The following is an 18,769-nucleotide window of genomic DNA, read 5'->3' as shown; positions in this document are numbered from 1 at the left end:
GTAAGAGGGGAGCAGGGGGTGGGAAAGAGAGAGAGGAGGGTTGCAACCAAGAGAGACACCCCAGGCTGGAGTGAGGCTGGGCTGGACGGAGGGCTTGATTCTCCAGCCCCCAACCCTGTGACTCAGCATCCCTCATGATGAGCAGTCACGATAACTGTGACCATTGGTGGCATTTCTTCTGTCTTGGACTGATAGGTGTCCTCTCACTGAATGCTGGGTGGTGTGGAATATTATTCCCAGTTTACAGCAGTGGAAACTGAGGTTCCAAGTTTGAGGCTCACGTGCTCCAGCTCCAGATGGCAAATGAATGGCAGAAAGGAAATCAAAACCAGGTCTAGCTGGCTCTACCCCTGCCCGGCGATTTGAGTGAGGATTCAGCGTGGCACGCAGGATGTCCCCCAAGAAGGAAGGGGGTCTTTTTTGGAGTCTTGGCATTGCAGGGCTAAAAAGGTGCCCCTTGCACAGAGACAGGGAACCCAAGGCTCAAAAGGCAGGCCCCACTTCCCTTGTCTGGATTTCCCAAATGCCTGGGGGACCCGCCCTGAGCTCCCAGCTCTCAGAGGTCTCCTGGTGACTCTAAGAAATCACCTCCCGTGTGGGGGAGTGGCTGGCCATCTTGGTGCAGATCAGAAGAAACTGAGCCCTGACCTTTGGCTTTCTTTAGCTGTCCCCTTGGGTGGAAGCAGAAGAAATGGGTGTATCCGTGGACCCCATCAAAGGAACAGACTTAGGGACCTGAAACCTCACTGTCCCCACACCCTCCAACCCCAGACTTGCAGAGGCTTTCTTCTGGATCCTCGGTCTCCCCACTGGAATGTGGGTTTAGGGACAGAAGAGAGGGCCAAGGACACTGGGACCAGACCCTTTCTGGTCTTTGCTGTAGGAGCCTGGAGGGTCTTATGTCCCACGGAGTGATACCCAGCAGGCTGGAGACCCCTTTATCAGGCAGGCAGCCCAGTGCCTCCAGAAGCCCCACCTTGGGCAGGCGGCCACGCTGGCTTCGGTCTCTGCGGCTCCCTCCTCCCCCAGCAGGTCCCCTGGGGCCTGGGAGGAAGCGAGCCTGGCTGGATAGCCCCAACTGTCTGGTTCCCACAGACTCCAGAGCCGGGTCGGAGGGGGACCTGCAGGGGTGGGGGCTCACTGCGGCTGTGAGGGGTTGGAAAAATGTCTGGCCAGCTGTGGGGACCCTCCCAAGCGTGCATGCCAGAGCCCAGCCTGGAACCCATGGAGCCATGAAGGGACAGAGAGTGGGTCTGTCCTGTTGCACTTGGGCAGCCTCATGGCTGAAAGGGGAGGGGATGGAGGCCCGCGTGTGGGGTTCGTACCACGGTGTGTGCATGGGTGTGTCAGTATGTCTCAGGGTGTGTGTGTGTGTGTGTGTGTGTGTGTGTGTGTGTGTGTCAGATGCACCGAGACAAACAGTTACAGGGACCGGGGCAGATTCAGGGGGGCGGGGTTCTTTCTCACTTGGGTCAGGGAAAGAGGCCTCGGCCGGGCACTGTTCCCTGTGGTGCATTCCTGTGGAGACTTGGTGACCCCGGGCCCTTCCCAGCCTGAGTCCTGAGCTAGTAGGAGGATGGGAAGGCTGTTCCAATGCCGGAGCCCAGGCTTCTGCCCCCCGCCCCCGCCCCCGCCCCTGCGCCCGCCCAGAGAAGATTTAGCCTCTAACTGGGGCGGGGGCTTGGAGAGAAGAAAGCTGCCCTTGCCCCCCTACACCCTTGGCCCCGGGGGACCATGCAAAAGTCTCATCACATTCAGCTGCACGGACTCAGCTTGGGGCCTGAGCCCCCTCTCCATATCCCTCTTTGGCCCCCCAAATAGTTCAGAAGTGAAGAGGGCCGCTCAGCCCCACTCACCAGACAGGACCCTGAGCTCCGAGCCTGCCTTAGACGTGCTGTGTGAGCCTGGACCAGCGCCCTTCTCTCTGGGCCCGGGCTTAATTCCTTTTGCCCGGGGGCAGGTGGAGATTGCAGGATGGGGGTAACGGGCAGCCTAACTCTTTGAATCCAGATCCCGAGGGGCGTCGGACCTGGGGGACAGGCTGGGAGGGAGCCCCTCCCCAGAGGTGCTGGACCAGGAGGCCCAGACACCATGATCTCATGCTGCCCTCTGCTTGCTGCCCAGCCCGGGGACCCCACCCACTGGGCCTCCTGCCCTCACATTCTTTCCATGACCCACAGACACCCTCTGGCTCCTGCCTGACGCTCCCCCCCCACCCCTACCCCCACCACCTGACAGGAGGGACAGTGCTTTGCCTAAGCTGGGCAGATCCAGAGGGGGCACTTGGCACAGGTGGAGAGACCAAGGCCAGAGAAGGTAAGTGACATGCCCAAGGTCGCACAGCAAGATAGGAGCCGGTACCCCTCTGCTGCTCTTAAGAGGACAGGGGCCATCCCATCCGACTCTCCTCACCGGAGGCTTGTCTGCCTCCAGCAGGGGACACCCAGCCCTGACTCCGACTCCGACTCCTCCTCCTCCTCCTCCTCCTCCTCCTCCTCGACAGCTTAGAGCAGAAAAGGGTGCCGAGTGGCCTTGTAGAGTTAGGCTAAATCAAAACCTAAAAGGGTGGGATTGGTGGTACTTCAGAATATGCCAGGGTTTTTCATCACAGCAGCTCAGATTCTTGGAATATCAGAGTTGAAAGGGCATCTCCTGCCTGTTGGCTGAATCCCCTCTGCACTGAGCCGTGCATATCACGTGGATTTCCAGGAAAGGGGAGCCCCCTACCTTCAGAGGTGGCCCCTTCCCGCCCAAGTTTGGCAGCTCCGAAAGGCTGTCAGGAAGTTTCTCACCTGCTGGTCCTTTGGGCTCTGCTCTCTCTGCCTCCAGGGAGCCCCCCACCCCCACCCCGGTTCCCCACCGCCAGGGCTGGGCCTTCCTCAGCCGCTCCTCCACCCGCCACATCTTATCTCAGCGCCTCTCCGCCCACCCGCTTCCTTCCCTGGTTTAGAGCATTCCACCGCCCAGAGCTCCAAGCTCCTTCCCACACCCCAGACAGCGCCTGGGCCAGGGCGGGAGACCCTCTCCCTTGGAGGGAGGGCACTCCGAGGCCACCACGGTGATGAGGAAGACGGGGGAGGTTGTGTTGGCCAGCCTGGCACGTCCGCCTCCCTGGAGTGTACAAACCCAGGAATTCAGGCCTCGGCCAGAACGCGCCCTCCCATCACCCCTGAAAGGCCAGGCTGCCAGAAGCTGTCGGTACGGCAGCTAAGAGCAGGGGCTCTGGACTCCAGCCGAGGGGGCTCAGATCCCAGCTGTCACTTCCTAGCTGTGCCACCTTGAGCCAGTTGCTTCCCCCTCTGGGTTTCCCTCATCTGTAAAATATGGGCACCAGCAGGACCTGCTTCCGTGGGACTGTTGGGAGGATCACGTGAATTAATGTTTGCAACGTGCTTTGAACAGGATCTAATACATGGAACCTGCGTGTAAGTGTTTAGGTAAAATAAATAAATATTTGAGCCCTGGGGGCTTGTCTCCTTAACCTGATTTACCACCCAGGAGAAGGTCTAGCTGCTGTCGAAGGTGGAGGGATGCAGGGGGAGGGGAGGCTGTTATACACACAACGAAGCTTTGGATTCATTCCTGGCATCTTCCCTTCCTTGCTGTGTGACTTTAAGCAAATAGATTCCCCTCTCTGAGTATGGATTTCTTCATCTGTAAAATGGAGGAATGACTGGGAGGTGCCGTCGTGGCGCAGCAGAAACGAATCTCGCTAGTATCCATCAGGACGCAGATTTGATCCCTGGCCTCACTCAGTGGGTTAAGGATCTGGCACTGACATGAGCTGTGGGGTAGGTCGCAGACGGGGCTCGGATCTGGTGTTGCTGTGGCTGTGGTGTAGGCGGGCAGCTACAGCTCCGATTAGACCCCTAGCCTGGGAACTTCCATGTGCCTCCCTATGAATGAGTGAATGAATAGATAAATAAATAAATAAATAAATAAATAAATAAATAAAATAAAATAAAATGGAGTAAGAGGAGTTCCCATTGTGGCTCAGTGGGTTAAGAACCTGACACAGTGTCCATGAGGATGCGAGTTTAAACCCTGGCCTCAATCGGTGGGTTAAGGATCAGGTGTTGCTGCAAGCTGTGGCATAGATCTCAGATGCGGCTTGGATCCAGCATTGCTATGGCTGTGTTGCAGGTTTCCAATTCAACCCCTAGCCCTGGAACTTCCATATGCTGCTGGTGGGCGCATAAAAAGAAAGAGAAAAAAATGGGGTAATAATATCAACCTCCAGGACTGGGATATGGGAAACCTCATCTTGCATAGTATGTGTATAATTCAGTCAACAAGAATGAAATTGGGAGTTCCCACTGTGGCACAGTGGGTTAAGAATTTGACTGCTGGGGCTCAGGTCACTATGGAGGCGTGGGTTCAATCCTTGGCCCAGTGCAACGGGATCCGCTGTTGCCACAGCTGAGCCCAGGTCACTCAGATTCAGTCCATGGCCCAGGAACTTCCACTTGCCATGGGTGTGGCCATTAAAAAAAAAAAAATGAAATTGGACACCTGAAACTAATATGATAGTGTCTGCCAACTAATGGAACACAAAACAGCCCAGCTGGAGGGCCTTGTACCCTCAGCCCAGTCCTCTCTGCCCCTTTTTTGCACCTGGCAGGAAAGGTCCCAGGCCACCCCCAAGGTCCAGGTCCCTAACCCCTGGTTCCCCACCCTGCTGGCAACTGGGTGGTGACTCAGGGAGGCAGCAGGCGGGGCTGAAGGAAGTGGTTCCAGGCTAAAAACAGACCAGAGGCCCATTTAGCCTCGTCGTCAGCCAGAACCCTGCCCGTGGCCCCTGGAAAGGCCAGGGCCGCCTCCTGCAGACCAGAGCCCTCCGGTACCCTGATCTCCGTGGGAGGCAGACCCTCCCGCCCTGAGTTAAGGCAGCCGACCCCATGGTCACATGTTTCCACTTCTCAGCCTCTGTGCACTGTTCCCTCCGCCTGGAATGCTCACTCCCCACCGGCTGATTTCTCAGCATCCAGAGCCCCAGTTAAACATCACCTCCTCAGGGAAGCCTGCTGCCACCCCCTTATCTGATTGAATGCACCTAGATTTTTCTCCACCCCGCATCCTCTTTGTTTTCTCTACTGGCACCTGTCACAATACGGAATCCCGCATCTCTGCCTATTCACGTCTCCTGGTGTCTCTTGGCCTTAGAACATAAGCCTCAGAGGGCAGGGGCTGGGTCTGCCAGGCTTTATCCACTTCCCTAAGCCGCTGGCTGGCCTAGAGCAGGCCCTCAATAAAGGTTTGCTGAGTGGATAAATGGATAATCCATTTGCCATGGATTAAATCTCAGAGAACCGCCCCCCCCCCCAGGGGCTCCCTGGCTCACTCAGAGCCAAAGGCCAAGTCCTTACAGGCCTGTGTGATCTGGCTTTGGCTTCCCCTGCCCTCCCCTGCCTCGCTCCAAACAGCCTTTGCACTCACTGGTCCTCCGGCCTGGAACCATCTCCCACAAATACCCACAGGACTCACTCCTGCCCACTCTTCAGTCTTGGTTCAAACCTCCTCAGAGAAGACCCATGACCACCGCATCCCCTGTCTGTCCTACCATCTCACTCTAAATTCATTATTGCTGTCCAGCATCTGTCTCCCCAACAGAGAGAAACTCCAGGAGACCAGGGGTGTTTGTCTGTTGGCTGTTGTCCCCAGCACTTCAAGCAGTATCTGGAACAAAGTCGTGGCTGGAGACATCGTTGTGGAACAAGCAGAAGCTCAGCAGACTGGCCTAGTGCTCAACTGGCCGGCGCATCTCATGTCCCTTTTATTTTTCCGCCACACCCACAGCGCGCGAAAGTGCCGGGGCTAGGGATCGAACCCGCGCCACAGCAGTGATCTGAGCCACAGCATTAACAACGCCAGATCCTTCACCTGCTGCACCACATGGGAACCCTCTCATGTCACTTTTGCATTGACCCTGGGAGGCAGGTAGTATTATCCCATTTGACAGACAGGAAACTGAGGCTCAGAGAGGGCAAATAAGTAGATGTGAACCCCATTCGGCCTGACCTACACCCGGTCTCTTTGTCATCAGCCTGTCTCTCTGGAGGTGTATGAGGTCTGCAGTTCCCTCCTCTTGTCCCCACAATCATTACAGCTTCCCAAGCAGACCTGGCCCAACCTCTCTCTGGCCTCCCTGCCTCCAGTCTCTCCCACTCACAGGGATCCTTCTAAACCACAGATCTGACCATGTCCCTTCTTTGTTCAAAACCTTTCCATGGGGGAGTTCCTGTTGTGGCTCCCTGGGTTATAAACCAGACTAGCATCCATGATGATCCCTGGCCTTGCTCAGTGGGGTAAAGATCCATCATTGCTGTGAGCCGTGGTGTGGGTCACAGAGGCGGCTTGGATCTGGCTTTGCTATCTATGGCTGTGGTGGAGGCCGGCAGCTGCAGCTCCGATTCTACCCTTAGCCTGGGAACTTCCTGGGAACTTAGCAGGTGCAGCCCAATAAAGTAAAACATAAAAAAAGGAAAGAAAGAAGAAAAAAAAAAAAAAACCACCAAAAACCTTTCCACGGTTTCCTATGGCCCCAGTTCAGCCTGGCATTTGAGGCTTCTGTCAACTTCTCTAGATTGATTTCCTGCCTCATCATATGCAAAAGCCCCACTGGGATGACAAGCTTGTTCTCAGCTCCCTGGAGCAGCCTAGAACACCCCCTTCTCTCTTTCTGGAAGAGGCCTCCTCCTCATTTGCTCTAAGCATGGAAGTCACTCCCCCTGGAGAGGAGAGACCAGGACCTAGTGGCTTCTGCCATGCCCTTCCAGCTCCACCATAAGCCCCAGCCTCCCACCGCCGGGGTCCCAGAGGCTGTGAACTCTCTGAGGGCCGAGACCATGACTAATTCATCTCCAGTCTCTGGCTTAGGGCCAGGCCCAGAAAAGGGGCTCAACAAATAGGGATCGGATGTGTCTGAAGTCAGACCGCCTGCTTTGCCATCCCACCCCAGTACTGACTGGCTGGGAACCCACAGCCTTGTCCATAGAGTCCTTGTGCCGCAGTTTCCTCATCTGAGAACTGCTGGTAATGAAATACCCAGTCACGGGGTGGGGATGAAACGAATGTACACATGGGAGTCCCTGGGTGCAGGGCTTTGTGCTCCATAAATAACACGGGCGAGAGTGAAGGAAGGAACAGGTGTGCGGGCAACTGCACAAGCGGGAGCTCGGTCCAGGTGGGCACATCCTTCAGGATGGCCCTGGCCACTTCATACCGTCGGGGCAGCCCTGTCGCTGGTTGAATCTTTTCCCACAGCTGCCCTGCTGGGTCCAAGGTGGCCGGTGGAATTTGAGGCCACTGGACGCCGACAGGAAAAGGCAGCGTCACCAGCCCTGGTGTAATCCAAACCAGATGCGGCCTCAGACCCATGGGGGTGGTCACTGTGGGCCTGGCCAAGGCCCAGAGGCAGGAAATAGTCTTGGAGGAACGCGCTCTGGGCTGGGGCTGGGACCAGTCGGGAGGAGCTGGCCCGTTGAGGGCATTAACTCTTCTCAGCCCGTGAGGGGGGCCCCGGGTGCTGTGCGGGAGAAGCTCGTGGCCCTGGGCTCCTGGGGGTACCGAGCAACTTGCAGGGAAGATCACAGCATGGCGGTTGTGCCAGACACCATGCAGGGGGAGCCCACGACACAGGCACCGCGGTGGGCAGGGCCCACCAAGCAAGGGGCAGGGCATGGCTGTTGTCTGTCATCCAGGACTTGCGGAACGGCAGACCCAGACCCAGAGCTTTAGTCCTGGCTCTGGCCCCCGCTGGCCAGCCCACAGGAGCATGGACCACTCCCTCATTACGGCAGCTCTGAGGTTGCTGGGCCTGGGCGCTCTAGTGAAGGTCACGGGCCTGGGCCCCTGCCTGCGGCGGGACTGAGACTCAGTCCTTCGCCAGCGGCTGCCACCCAAGCTTCCTCCTGGGCAAGCTCTGTGGCCCTCAGGGAGCAAAATCTCTCTGAAACCCCATCATTTCCCCATCCATATCGTCAAGTCCCCATCCTTCCCCTCCAGGAACAAGGGGAGGCCCAAAGGAGGCACCGGATGAGTCCAAAAGAACTGTCTAAGATGTGCTCCCAGGAGGGGATAGAGACAGAGGCCATGGTCAGCCCCGTTCCCTGGTTCTGAGTGGGCTTCCTTCCCAGGACATGTTAATTGGCTGTGTGGCCTTGGGCAGGTCCCTTTCCCTCTCTGAACCTGTTTCCTCACCTCGGAAATATGGTGAATGAGCTCCCTGTCCCAGCGCTCGATTGTCATAAAGGCCCTCATAGAGGAGCATTAGAGGACAGTTGTCATCTGCGTGTGACAGAGGAGGAAACTGAGGCTTGAACGGGGAGTCCAGAGTCCCGGGTTCTAGTCCCAGCTGTCACTGCGGAGGAGACGTTTCGTTTTGGCCTCGGTTTCCCCAGCTGGAGCCGGGCCCTGGTTCTCTGCACTGGCTGGACCTCATTTCCTCACCCCTCCACTATGGCCATGACTCATCTCTCATCATCACGCTGTGTGGCCGAGGCTCAGGCTGGGCGGGGGCCAGCAAGGCTGAGAGAACTCAGAGGAAACCACAGGCCTGGCCCAGCTGGCAGGTGGCGGGCGGGCAGGCGGGCGGACAGGCAGGCAGGGAGCCACGGCCCAGGGGGCCTTGCCCATGAGCACATCTCCCACCAGGAGCCCCAGCCAGGCTCCCCAGGCCCCCCAACAAGCTCCAGTAGGCTCAGCCCCTCAAAGTCCCCCATACCCTGCCCCATGTGGCACCTGTTGCCGGGGGAACTCCATACCCATCTGCTGAAACAGAGCAGGAGTGGGAGTGAGGACCCCGCCTCGCCCTCCAGGCCAGTGATCAGGGAGGCAGGCAGAGAGGGATGAAGGCTGAAGGTCTCTCTGTCCAAGAGTACTCGGAGGCAGACAGGGTCGCTGTTAAGAGCAGGGGCTCTGGGTCCAGACTGTCTGAGTACAAATCCTGGCTCTGCCGCAGATGAGCTGCGGGACTCGGAGCGAGTGGCGTCACTTCCCTGAGGCTTGGCTTCCTCGTGGGAGAAATGGACGTAACTCAAGTGCCCACGGTGCCATCACGTGAACGGCCGATGTGATCGCAAACGCACAGAGCTGGGCCAGGGCGGGCACCCAGTAGGCGCTCCGTGCATGTGAACTGCTGTGAACCTCAGCAGGCGGATCAGCAGGCGGACAGGGTGCCCCCGTTGGGCCGGTCCCACTTCTGACTCAGTTGTCCTCACGGTCAGAAAGGCTGCACCCTGTCAGGGTTAAGCTCCCTTGCCCTCTGGGTGGAGCCCCTCCCCTGCACGGCAGGCCTGGGCGAGGCCGGCTGGGGCCTGTCAGGAAAACCAGAGGACAGCTCTCTCCCCCAGGCCTCCCAGGAGACCCCCGTCACTGCAGGGCCCAACTTCTGGCTCGACCTGGGGGCCAAGCTTCTGCTTCCCCCTTGTGCTGGTGAGAGGTCCGTGGGCCCATGGGCAGAGCCTTGCTCTGGGAGAGAGAAGATTTCAAGCCCCAGCTTCCAATTTGTTGAAAAGCCTTCAAGTTCCTTCCCCTCATAAGCCTCAGTTTCCCCCTCTGTAAAACAGGAACTATATCTACCTCACAACCTTGCTGTGGGGGGTCAATGAGTTGTACATACGAGCGTTGAAATAGAGCCTGCATCCAGCAATCGCCCATAAATTCTGGCTGGTGTGGGGACCTCCAGCTCACAAATGGACAAACTGAGGCACAAAGCGGGGGACCACTTGCCCAGATCACACGCTGGGCAGTCTGGCTTCTGAGGCCGCGTCGGTAGCACCAAGGGCTGCTCAAATGCCTGCCCCCTTTGGAGTTCCCATTGTGGCTCAGCAGTAACGAGCCCAACCGGTGTCCATGAGGACGCAGGTTCAATCCCTGGTCCCCCGCACTGGGTTAAGGATCCAGTGTTGCCGTGAGCTGTGGTGTGGATCCCTGACGTGTCTCGGGTCCCCGCCTTGCTGAGGCTGCGGTGTAGGCCGGCGGCTGCAGCTCCAATTTGACACCTAACCTGGGAACCTCCATATGCCACAAGTGTGGCCCTCAAGAGCAATAATAATAATAATAATAATAATAATAATAATAATAATAATAATAAAGCCCCTGGCCCCACGGTAGTCCTCCACCTGTGACTGTCCCCAAGTGCACACACAGAGAGGGAAGGAGGCCACTTCCAACCTGTACATTTATTTACAAGGCACAAGCTGAGAGCAGGTTGGGGGCTGCCTGACGGCCCTCCCCCTCCTCCTGGGCCGCGGCTGACCCTGGGGAGGGGGCCCGGAGTGCCTGGCTTGGGCCGGCTTGGCCCTCAGGCAAGCTCGGGGGTGGTCTCCCCTGTCCCCTAGGCCTCGCCCCTCCCCCTCCGCCAGGCCTGGGCAGGGCGTCCTCTCTCTCAGGCGGAGTTCCTGTGTGTTGGTGGTCGCAAGGAAGGTGGGCGGGGGGCCGGGCCCAGCCAGATGGTGTGTGCCGGGCCTTATCTGTTGGGATTGGGGAGGCGGGTGGGGGCACAGAGGTCCTCTTTCACAAAGCCTGCTCTGTCTCCCCTGGCAGCTGGGCCTTGGGACTCGGCTGTGCTGCCTTCCTGCCCCACCAAGGGCCTCCCATCCACAAGGGCGGAAACCCCACACGCCAGGACCCCCAGCCCTCCCACTCCAGCTAGGAGCAAGCCCAGGCCAGGGATGCCCCAGGTGAGGCCAAGCAGGGGTCACCAGAGCAGCAGTTCCAGAAGGGGGAACCGGGCAGGAACAGCAGGGCCCATGGCATCTGGGCTGTGGCTGTGGGACTGGAGCCCTGTCTGGGGAGGCATTAGCAGGATGGAGTCAAGGCCACATCTGAGGCGGCTCACGTCGGGGAAGCAGTCACTGCGCGGGGGCATGGGGAGCCCCGAGCCTCCCAGCCTGGCGCAGCCTTGTCCTGGCCAGCCTGTCCCAGGGATCTGGCCCATCTGCTCCGGCCTTCTGGGCTGTGTGGCCTCAGCCCCGGCCAATGTGTGGCTGCATCCAGGCCTCAGCTGCTCCCAGGGCTCAGACCCCCAGAGCCATCAGTGCCCCCGAGCTGCTGATCTTCTTGAAGCGGTTGGCAGCGCTGACAGCAATGAAATTTTTCTGAGGGATGAGAGAGAGGGGTCCCAGTCAGCTGCGGGCCCTGGGGAAAACTGTCGGATGGCTGAGTGTCTCCCAAGGTCCCCTTCATTCCAGGAAGACGTGATGCCAAGCAGGGTGCAGTCCCCAAAATGGCCACAGGAGGCGCTACTCCCTCATTCCACAGACCCACAGCCAACCTGAGTACCACCCTGCTAAAGATGCTCCAGTGGTTCCTATTCCTTTTCCTTTTTCTTTTTTCTTTTTTCCTTTTTACAGCCACGTCTGCAGCATATGGAAGTTCCCAGGCCAGGGGTCTAATGGGCACTACAGCTGCCAGCCTACGCCGCAGCCACAGCAATGCTGGATCCGAGCAGCATCTGTGACCTACGCTACAGCTCACAGATATGCTGGATCCTTACCTTACTGAGCGAGGCCAGGGATCAGACTTACATCCTCATGGACACTATGTTGAGTTCTTAACTGCTGAGCCACAATAGCAGCTCCTAGTGGTTCCTATTTCCCTCCAAGTAAAAGAGAAACCCCTCACCGTGGCCGAGTCTCTCCACACCCTGCCTCCCGTTCCTCTTGGACAAGCTCCCTTACCCCCTTGCTTATTCCACTCCAGCCGCACTGGCCTCCGCACACTCGCCAACCTTGCTTCTGCCTCAGGGCCTTTGCACCAGCTGTTCCCTCTGCCTGGGACACTCTTCCCCCACCCGGTACCAGCACCGCTCAGTCCTCAACTCCTTCAAGTTCTTGTTCACCTGCTCCTTCTCAGGGTGCCTTCCCTGGCCACCCTATTTAGAACTGCAGTCCCTCCCTGGCACCTCTGACCGCTCTTTTTTTTTTTTTTTTTTCTAGAGCCCTTCCTTAACCCCTTTTTGTAACTCCCCACTCCCTACCAAAAGTAGGTCCACAGAGACTGAAATCTTTGTCTCCTTGACCACTGGTGTATCCCCAGCACCTAGAAGTAGTAGATGCTCAAGAAATATTTCTGGGAGTTCCCGTTGTGGCTCAGCAGTAATGAACCTGACCAGTATCCATGAGGACACGGGTTCGATCTCTGGCCTCGCTCAGTGGGTGGGGGATCTGGTGTTGCTGTGAGCTGTGGTGTAGGTCACAGACATGGCTCAAATCCCACATCGTTATGGCTGAGGCATAGGCTGGCAGCTCCAATTCAACCCTGAGCCTGGGAACTTCCATATGCCACAGGTGTAGCCCTAAAAAGACAGCAAAAGAAAGAAGGAAAGAGAAAGGAAGAGAGAGAGAGAGAGGAAGGAAGGAAGGAAGGAAGGAAGGAAGGGAGATTTGTGAAATGAAGGGAGGAAGGCAGTGATGGGGTCGGAGACCTTTTCTTGAGTCTGAATCACAAGGGACGCCCTCCTCTGGGTGGAGGGGGTGGCTGGAGGGCCACCACCCAGGTCAGGAGCCAGCCCAGGACAAAGAGAGAAAAGCCAATCCTGTTTTCCAGAAAGAGGCGGCCGAGGCAGGGCTGGCGGGGCCAGAGTGCCTCCCGCCCTGCGTCCTCCCTCCTCCCACCCGCGGCCCGGGGTACCTTCCAGCGCCTCTTCATGAGGTATTTCTTAAGCAAGATCTGGGACTTGAGGCGGCGGTTACAGCGCTTGGCTTTCTCTGCCAGGTTGTTGAGCCAGGGGTGGGCGAGGCACTGGGCAGCGCTCATCCGGCCCCTGCGGGGAGGGGCAGCGTGGTGAGGGTGGGCGGCCAGGGCACGAACACACACGCATACACACACACACACACACACACACACACACGCACAGGGCTTGCACACACAGGGTTTGTGTCCTGGGGTGAACCTCACCTCTGGTCCTTGACGATGAGGTTGGAGACAAAGTCTTTGGCCTCATCTGACACGGCCTCGAAGGTCTCCTCGTCGAAGTACCAGTTGCCCGACAGCACGTTGTTCAGGGTCTCCGTGTCGTCATCTCCCAGGAAGGGGGAGAGGCCGCTCAGCCTGCGGGAAGCGGGTGGCAGGGGCAGGGAGGTGAGAGTGGGTCGGGGAAGGGGGCAGATCCTAGGAAGCAGCACCAAGCCCTGAAAAGACCTCCGGCCTCTCGAGGAGGACAGACCTGGGTGTGAATCTGGCTGGGTGACCTTGGGCAAATCACTTCCCCTCTCTGAGCCTCACTCTTCGCATCTGCAAAACGGGCAAAAGCATCCCAGCTTCCCAGGGTTCGAGTGAAGAAGAGGAGGGATGAGGGCACTGGGTCATCAAAGACCTGCTGGCCAGAGCCCTGGATGGGATGCTATGCTGGCAGGGGGGCCTTGGTTTCTCCATCTATCAAATGGGTACCAAGTTTGCTTTTCTGGTTCTCCCCAGCAAGCCCCACACCCAGCAAACCCCTGACGGAAGGAGTGGGGAGGTAGAACCAAGCTCAGCCTCCGCTGCCCCCGACGTGCCCCAGCCCTGGAAGCACCACGCTCCCTGGGGACGCACAGCATGTAGGTGATGACACCCAGGCTCCACATGTCTGTCTTATCGGAGATTTGATCGTAATTCACCACCTCAGGGGACAGGAACTCTGGGGTCCCGAAATTCACCTTCAGCTTCTCTCTGGGGTTATACCTGGAAGTGAGACCAAGAGTTCAGAGCACAACCCCCAGCCTGTGCCCAGGCACCTGCCAACCTTCCCCTCCTCGGGCCGGCCCTGCCCTCCCCGCCCACCCAGCTGGTACCTCCGTGCCAGGCCGAAGTCAATGATCTTCACCAAATGGCCCGTGGTGTTGACGCATAGGATGTTCTCTGGCTGAGGAGAAGGGGGTGACCTGGATTGACCTCTGACCCGGCTCACCCTCCCTCCCCAGCCAGGTCCCCCCAAGTCCCAGGCTCCCTGGATCAGAGGCCCAGGCCGCCAGAGCCGACAGCCCATCGGAGACCCTTGGACCTGCCTGCTCCAGGCACAGAGGAGGATCCAGAGGCCTGAGCGGGGCTCTTCCAGGGCAGGGACCGTCTCCTCCAGGCCTCCTCGCTCCCCACCCTCTGCGTCTAACAAAGTGCCCAGTAGGTGCTCAGCCAAGGCTTCCAGGACTCCTGTGCTCCAAGCACAGGTGAGCATGTGAAGTCACCGCAAGGCTAGTCCCTCCCACTCTGGGCCTCTTCATGTGACTCAAAGACACAGGACTAATCTGAGGTTGCAGGGCAGAAATGGTTTCAGTAGTTAACAATGGCGAAAAGGCAGATTTTGCACAAAAACCCTGTTTCCTGATTTTCAGCACCTCCTGAAACAGAGGAAGCCCCAGGCCGACGGCCACGCACAGCTTGGAGGGGGCTGCCGCTGACCCCTGAGCCGGGGGACAGGCCTCCAGTTCCTCCCGCCCCGACTGTTGAATGGGGTCTGTCCTTCCTCTGGGCTCTGTGAGCATCTGATTTGAGGCCCCAGACGATAGGCTTTCTGCAGGTCCCTTCACACCGCTGCCCTCCCTCAGAACAGGATGCTAGTAACTTCAGTAGCTCAACCGGCTGCTCCACGGAGACAGGGGAAGGAAAGAGAGGCCCCAGGCTCCAATTGGGAGGGAAACAGACAGACCAGACGTCCTCTGGGGGGACACGGGGCTTCCTGAAAAGCCGCGCAGCCGGAGGCCTGGGGAGCGCCTTCGGGCTGTGGTTCACCCAACTTACGTGACCGTGACACCTTTTATTGATGACACATTTATTGCTATCTTGAAAAAAAACACATTTTAGGATACAGAGGCTTATGGCTGAGCTTCCTCCTGGGCCACTGCGGTGTCATCGAGGGCCCCGAGAAAATGGCTTTCGTGGGAGGACGGCAAGCTCCAGCGCCACCGCGCCGCAGGCAGCAGCTCTGTCCAGAGACTCCGGAGCCCCCCTCGCCCTCTCCTTCCCCTCCGCCCTCCCACATCCCAGCCACCACAGATCAGGCCGGCTCTATTTTCAGAAAGCGCCCATCGTCTGACCACGTCCCAGGCCTCCCCCACTGCCGCCGCTTCCAGCCCCCGCCGTCTCTCTCCTGGCTTCTCATGACCGCCTCCTAAAGTCCCTGCGGCCACAGTGGCCCCACTGAAACCCACCTCCTCACCCTCCTCACATCCTCACATGTCAGTGGGGATGACGACGGCCCACCAGACCCAAGGACTAGTGTACACGCTGAACAGCTCTGACTCCCGGCACGCGTGGACTGGCAGCCCGTCTGAGACCTCCACCGCTCTGACCCTCGCCTGCTTCTCCAGTTTCACTTTGTATGTCTCCCCTTTACTCTCATGTGGGTTAAAATGATCTAGGAGTTCCCACTGTGGCACAGGGGGTTAAGAATCTGACTGCAGCAGCTTGGGTTGCTGCAGAGGTGCAGGTTCGATCCCCAGCCAGCCATGGTGGGTTAAAGCATCTAGCATTGCCACAGTTGTGGCTCGAATTCAATCCTTGACTCAGAAACTTCCATATGTCGTGGGTGTGGCCATAAAGATTTTTTTTAATGATCTATTCATTGGGTTATTATTGTATGAATGTTTGTTTTCCCCACTGACCTGTAGGCTCTGTGGGACAGGGGTGTCCTCATCACCCCCATGGCAATGCCCACGCCCAGCACTGCGCACGGCAGCACAGGCGCGGGTACTCCATACATATTTATCAAATGAATGAATGGAAGCACCATCCGCTTTGCCAATGGGTGTTCAGATTTCATCTTTTCCACTAGCCTGGCCTCTGATCCCACAAACATTAACACCTGCCATTAGACGAGCATGCCCAGCCTCGTGCAGCTCCACACCACAGCCAACACCACTCAGCTTCAGACAGCCACTGCCAGGGGATCAGAGTGGGTGGGAGGCTGGAGTTCCCATCATGGCTCAGTGGTAAACCAACCCGACTAGTATCCATGAGGATGTGGGTTCAATCCCTGGCCTCGCCCAGTGGGTGGGGGATCACAGAGCTGTGGTGTAGGTCACAGACACGGCTCAGAACCCACATTGCTGTGGCTGTGGTGTAGGCCAGCGACTACAGCTCCAATTTGACCCCTATAGCCTGGGAACCTCCATATGCCATGCGTGGGACCCTAAAAAGACAAAAAAAAAATTAAAGAGTAGGTGGGATGAGTAAAATCTATTTGCTCTCCCTGATCTGCTATGTGCAAGGTACCGAGCCGGGTCAGAAGAGGGTATAAACATTCTTTTACTACATGTTTTTGTTCCTGCGCATCATGTGCATATTTCTGCAGGGATACAAAATCCATGCATGTGCTTTTTTGAATCTCCTACTAGAACATAAACTCCATGAGGGCATGTGTTTCTGTTTTGTTCACCACTGGATCTCTGCCACCTAGAACACTGATTGGCATATAATAGGCCCTCCAGAGATAATTTGTGGAATAAATGAACAAACATTCAGGAGTTCCCATCATGGCTCAGCGGTAATGAACCTGACTAGTATCCATGAGGATGTGGGCTCTATCCCTGGCCTCACAAGTGGGTTAAGGATCTGGCATTGCCCTTAGCTGTGGTGTAGTCTGCAGATGCAGCTCGGATCCTACGTTGCTGTGGCTGTGGTGTAGGCTGGCCTGGGAAATTCCATATGCCTCAAGTGCAGCTCTAAAAAAAAAAGAACAAACATTCAAAGCGCCTATCAGGGGCCTGCACTGAGGCAAGAGCTTTTTTTTTTTTTGCCACCCTGCAGCCTATGGAGTTCCCAGGCCAGGGATCAGATCCAAGCCACAGTCTCAACTTGAGCTGCAGCTGCAGCAACACCAGACCCTTAACCCACTGTGCCGGGTGAGGGATCGAACCTGATTCCCATGACTCCCAAGATGCCACTGATCCTGTTGCACCACAGCAGGAACTCCTGGAGCTTCTGCAACACTTAGCAGCGAAGACACCAAGTGTGGGGCTCCCAGGACTGCAAGCGACCCTTTTCAACAAGCGCTTCGTACTAGACCAAGTCTTTTTTGCTCTCTGAGGTGACCCCAGCTCCTGGTACTTAGTACCCCCTCAATAAACCCTTTTTGAATCTACTGATGGAAGGAAGGAAGGAGGGAGGGAGGAAGAGAAGGAGGAGTGGGAGGATGGCGGGCTGGCTGCCTCCAGCACTGATCGCAGGTGGTGGGATGCTGCTTCCCCCCCCCCCCCCCCGCCGGGAGGCCCTGACCCCAGTACCTTGAGGTCCAGGTGCAGAACCCTCATCTTGTGCATGAAGAGGATCCCGTCACAGATCTGCCTGACAAACACCATGGTGTCCACCTCAGTCAGGTGATAGTCCTCATCCACAATCCTCTCGAACAGCTCGCCGCCCTCGATGCTGTGTGCACAGACCCCTCTACAGGCTCGCTTCCAGACCCGCCGCCGCCCCCAGCCCGGGCCCCCCCCGCCCTGCCGCGGGCACTCACTACTCCATGAAGAGGACGATCTCGTGCGGGGTCTCGATGGCCGCGTAGAGCTGGATCAGGTTGCGGTGGTTCAGCTGGTTCATGACCTCGATCTCAAGCAACACCATCTCCTGGGGACCCAGGACATCAGCGGTGCCACCCGAGAGTCATCCCTCCCTGTTCTCCGCCCTCCACACCTGCCTTCATTCAGGAGATGCTCCCCTGAGCCCGTGGGTGACAGGGAGCCTCCTCTGTGCGCCCCCACCCCCCCGGCCAGGTTTCCTAAGTCACAGCTGCCACCACACCAGGCTGCGAGGTTGCCACCGCCTCCTCACAGACCCAACTCCCTCGTTCCACGTGAGCCTCTGCCTCTTCATGCACTCATTCATTCATTCATTCATTCATTCCTTGAACAAACACTGCTCTGCATCAGGCCTATTTCCCCGGGGCTCTCCGAGCAGGACCACATGGGCTTCCCTTTGGGACCTCTAGTGCCCATCACAGAACCTGGCCCAGAGGGGATCTAACTAACTGAGGGGTCTGGCTTAGGGTCAGGGGCATCAGGCCCCCGTGGCAGGGCTGTCCATCTGTCTGTCTATCTGCATGACAGCTCGGTGCATCCAGGTCCACACACCAGGCTCGTGGTGCAAACGTGTGGGTGGAGGGGGGTGAGAGGCAGGCACTCCAAGAATCCCCACCCCCTCCCACACAGCCAGCCCCCACTACCTTGTCTTTGGGTGTCTGTTTCTTGATGACCTTGGCTGCCAACTTGAGCCCTGTGGCTTTCTCGGTGCAGGTGCAGACAGCTCCAAACTTGCCACTGGAGAGAGACGAGGCTGGGAGTGAGGGAGTTCCAAGGGGACAGGGGAGGGGGGCTGGGAGATGGGGCTGCACATCTCTGCCAGCTCCAATCGCCTCCTGAATCCGTGAGCTCTATGCAGGGACAATGGCTGAACCACACAAGCCATGGGCCCAGGAAGGGTAGGCTCATGGAAAGACGGCCCCATGGAGTTCCTGTTGTGGCTTAGCAATAATGAACATGACTACGATCCATGAGGACTCGGGTTGGATTTCCTGGCCTCGCTCAGTGGGTTAAGGACCTGGCATTGCCACAAGCTGCAGTGTAGGTCACAGATGTGGCTGGGGTCTGGTGTTGCTGTGGCTGTGGCGTAGGCCAGCTGCCGCAGCTCCGATGAAACCCCTAGCCTGGGAACTTCCATATGCTGCAGGTGCAGCCCTGAAAAGCAAAGCAAAACAAAACAAACCCAAAAAACCCAAAGAAAAAGAAAGACAGCCCCTGATGTGTGGCAGGCAGGGGTACCAGGCCCTCGGGTGGGGTCGGCGGGGGGGCACCTTCAG

General features: G+C 57.7%; 1 protein-coding gene across 2 annotated transcripts in view; it reads right to left on the bottom strand.

Moving 5' to 3' along the window:
• Positions 1 to 10,166: 10,166 nt before the first annotated feature.
• MYLK2 (myosin light chain kinase 2) overlaps positions 10,167 to 18,769 on the bottom strand; it is a 13,214-nt gene continuing 4,611 nt past the window's right edge. The window contains exons 5-12 of one of the 2 annotated variants that reach the window (XM_013985219.3): positions 18,137 to 18,230; positions 17,432 to 17,541; positions 17,202 to 17,343; positions 13,776 to 13,846; positions 13,537 to 13,665; positions 12,901 to 13,053; positions 12,634 to 12,766; positions 10,167 to 11,099 (exon numbers count right to left, since the gene is read on the bottom strand). In XM_013985219.3, the coding sequence (XP_013840673.2) occupies positions 11,019 to 11,099; positions 12,634 to 12,766; positions 12,901 to 13,053; positions 13,537 to 13,665; positions 13,776 to 13,846; positions 17,202 to 17,343; positions 17,432 to 17,541; positions 18,137 to 18,230 (913 nt within the window). In that variant the 3' untranslated portion in view covers positions 10,167 to 11,018. Of the gene's footprint in view, positions 11,100 to 12,633; positions 12,767 to 12,900; positions 13,054 to 13,536; positions 13,666 to 13,775; positions 13,847 to 17,201; positions 17,344 to 17,431; positions 17,542 to 18,136; positions 18,231 to 18,769 lie in introns of those variants that run through there. The other variant, XR_014832146.1, reaches the window with a different exon arrangement.

Source organism: Sus scrofa, chromosome 17 (genome assembly GCF_054392235.1).
Source record: "Sus scrofa isolate SSC_HxYL_T2T_F1_AM1 chromosome 17, Sscrofa_HxYL_maternal_Yorkshire_Landrace_v2.0, whole genome shotgun sequence".
NCBI lineage: Eukaryota > Metazoa > Chordata > Mammalia > Artiodactyla > Suidae > Sus > Sus scrofa.
The sequence above is the reverse complement of the archived record's forward strand: the minus strand, read 5'-3'. Positions and strand labels throughout refer to the sequence as shown.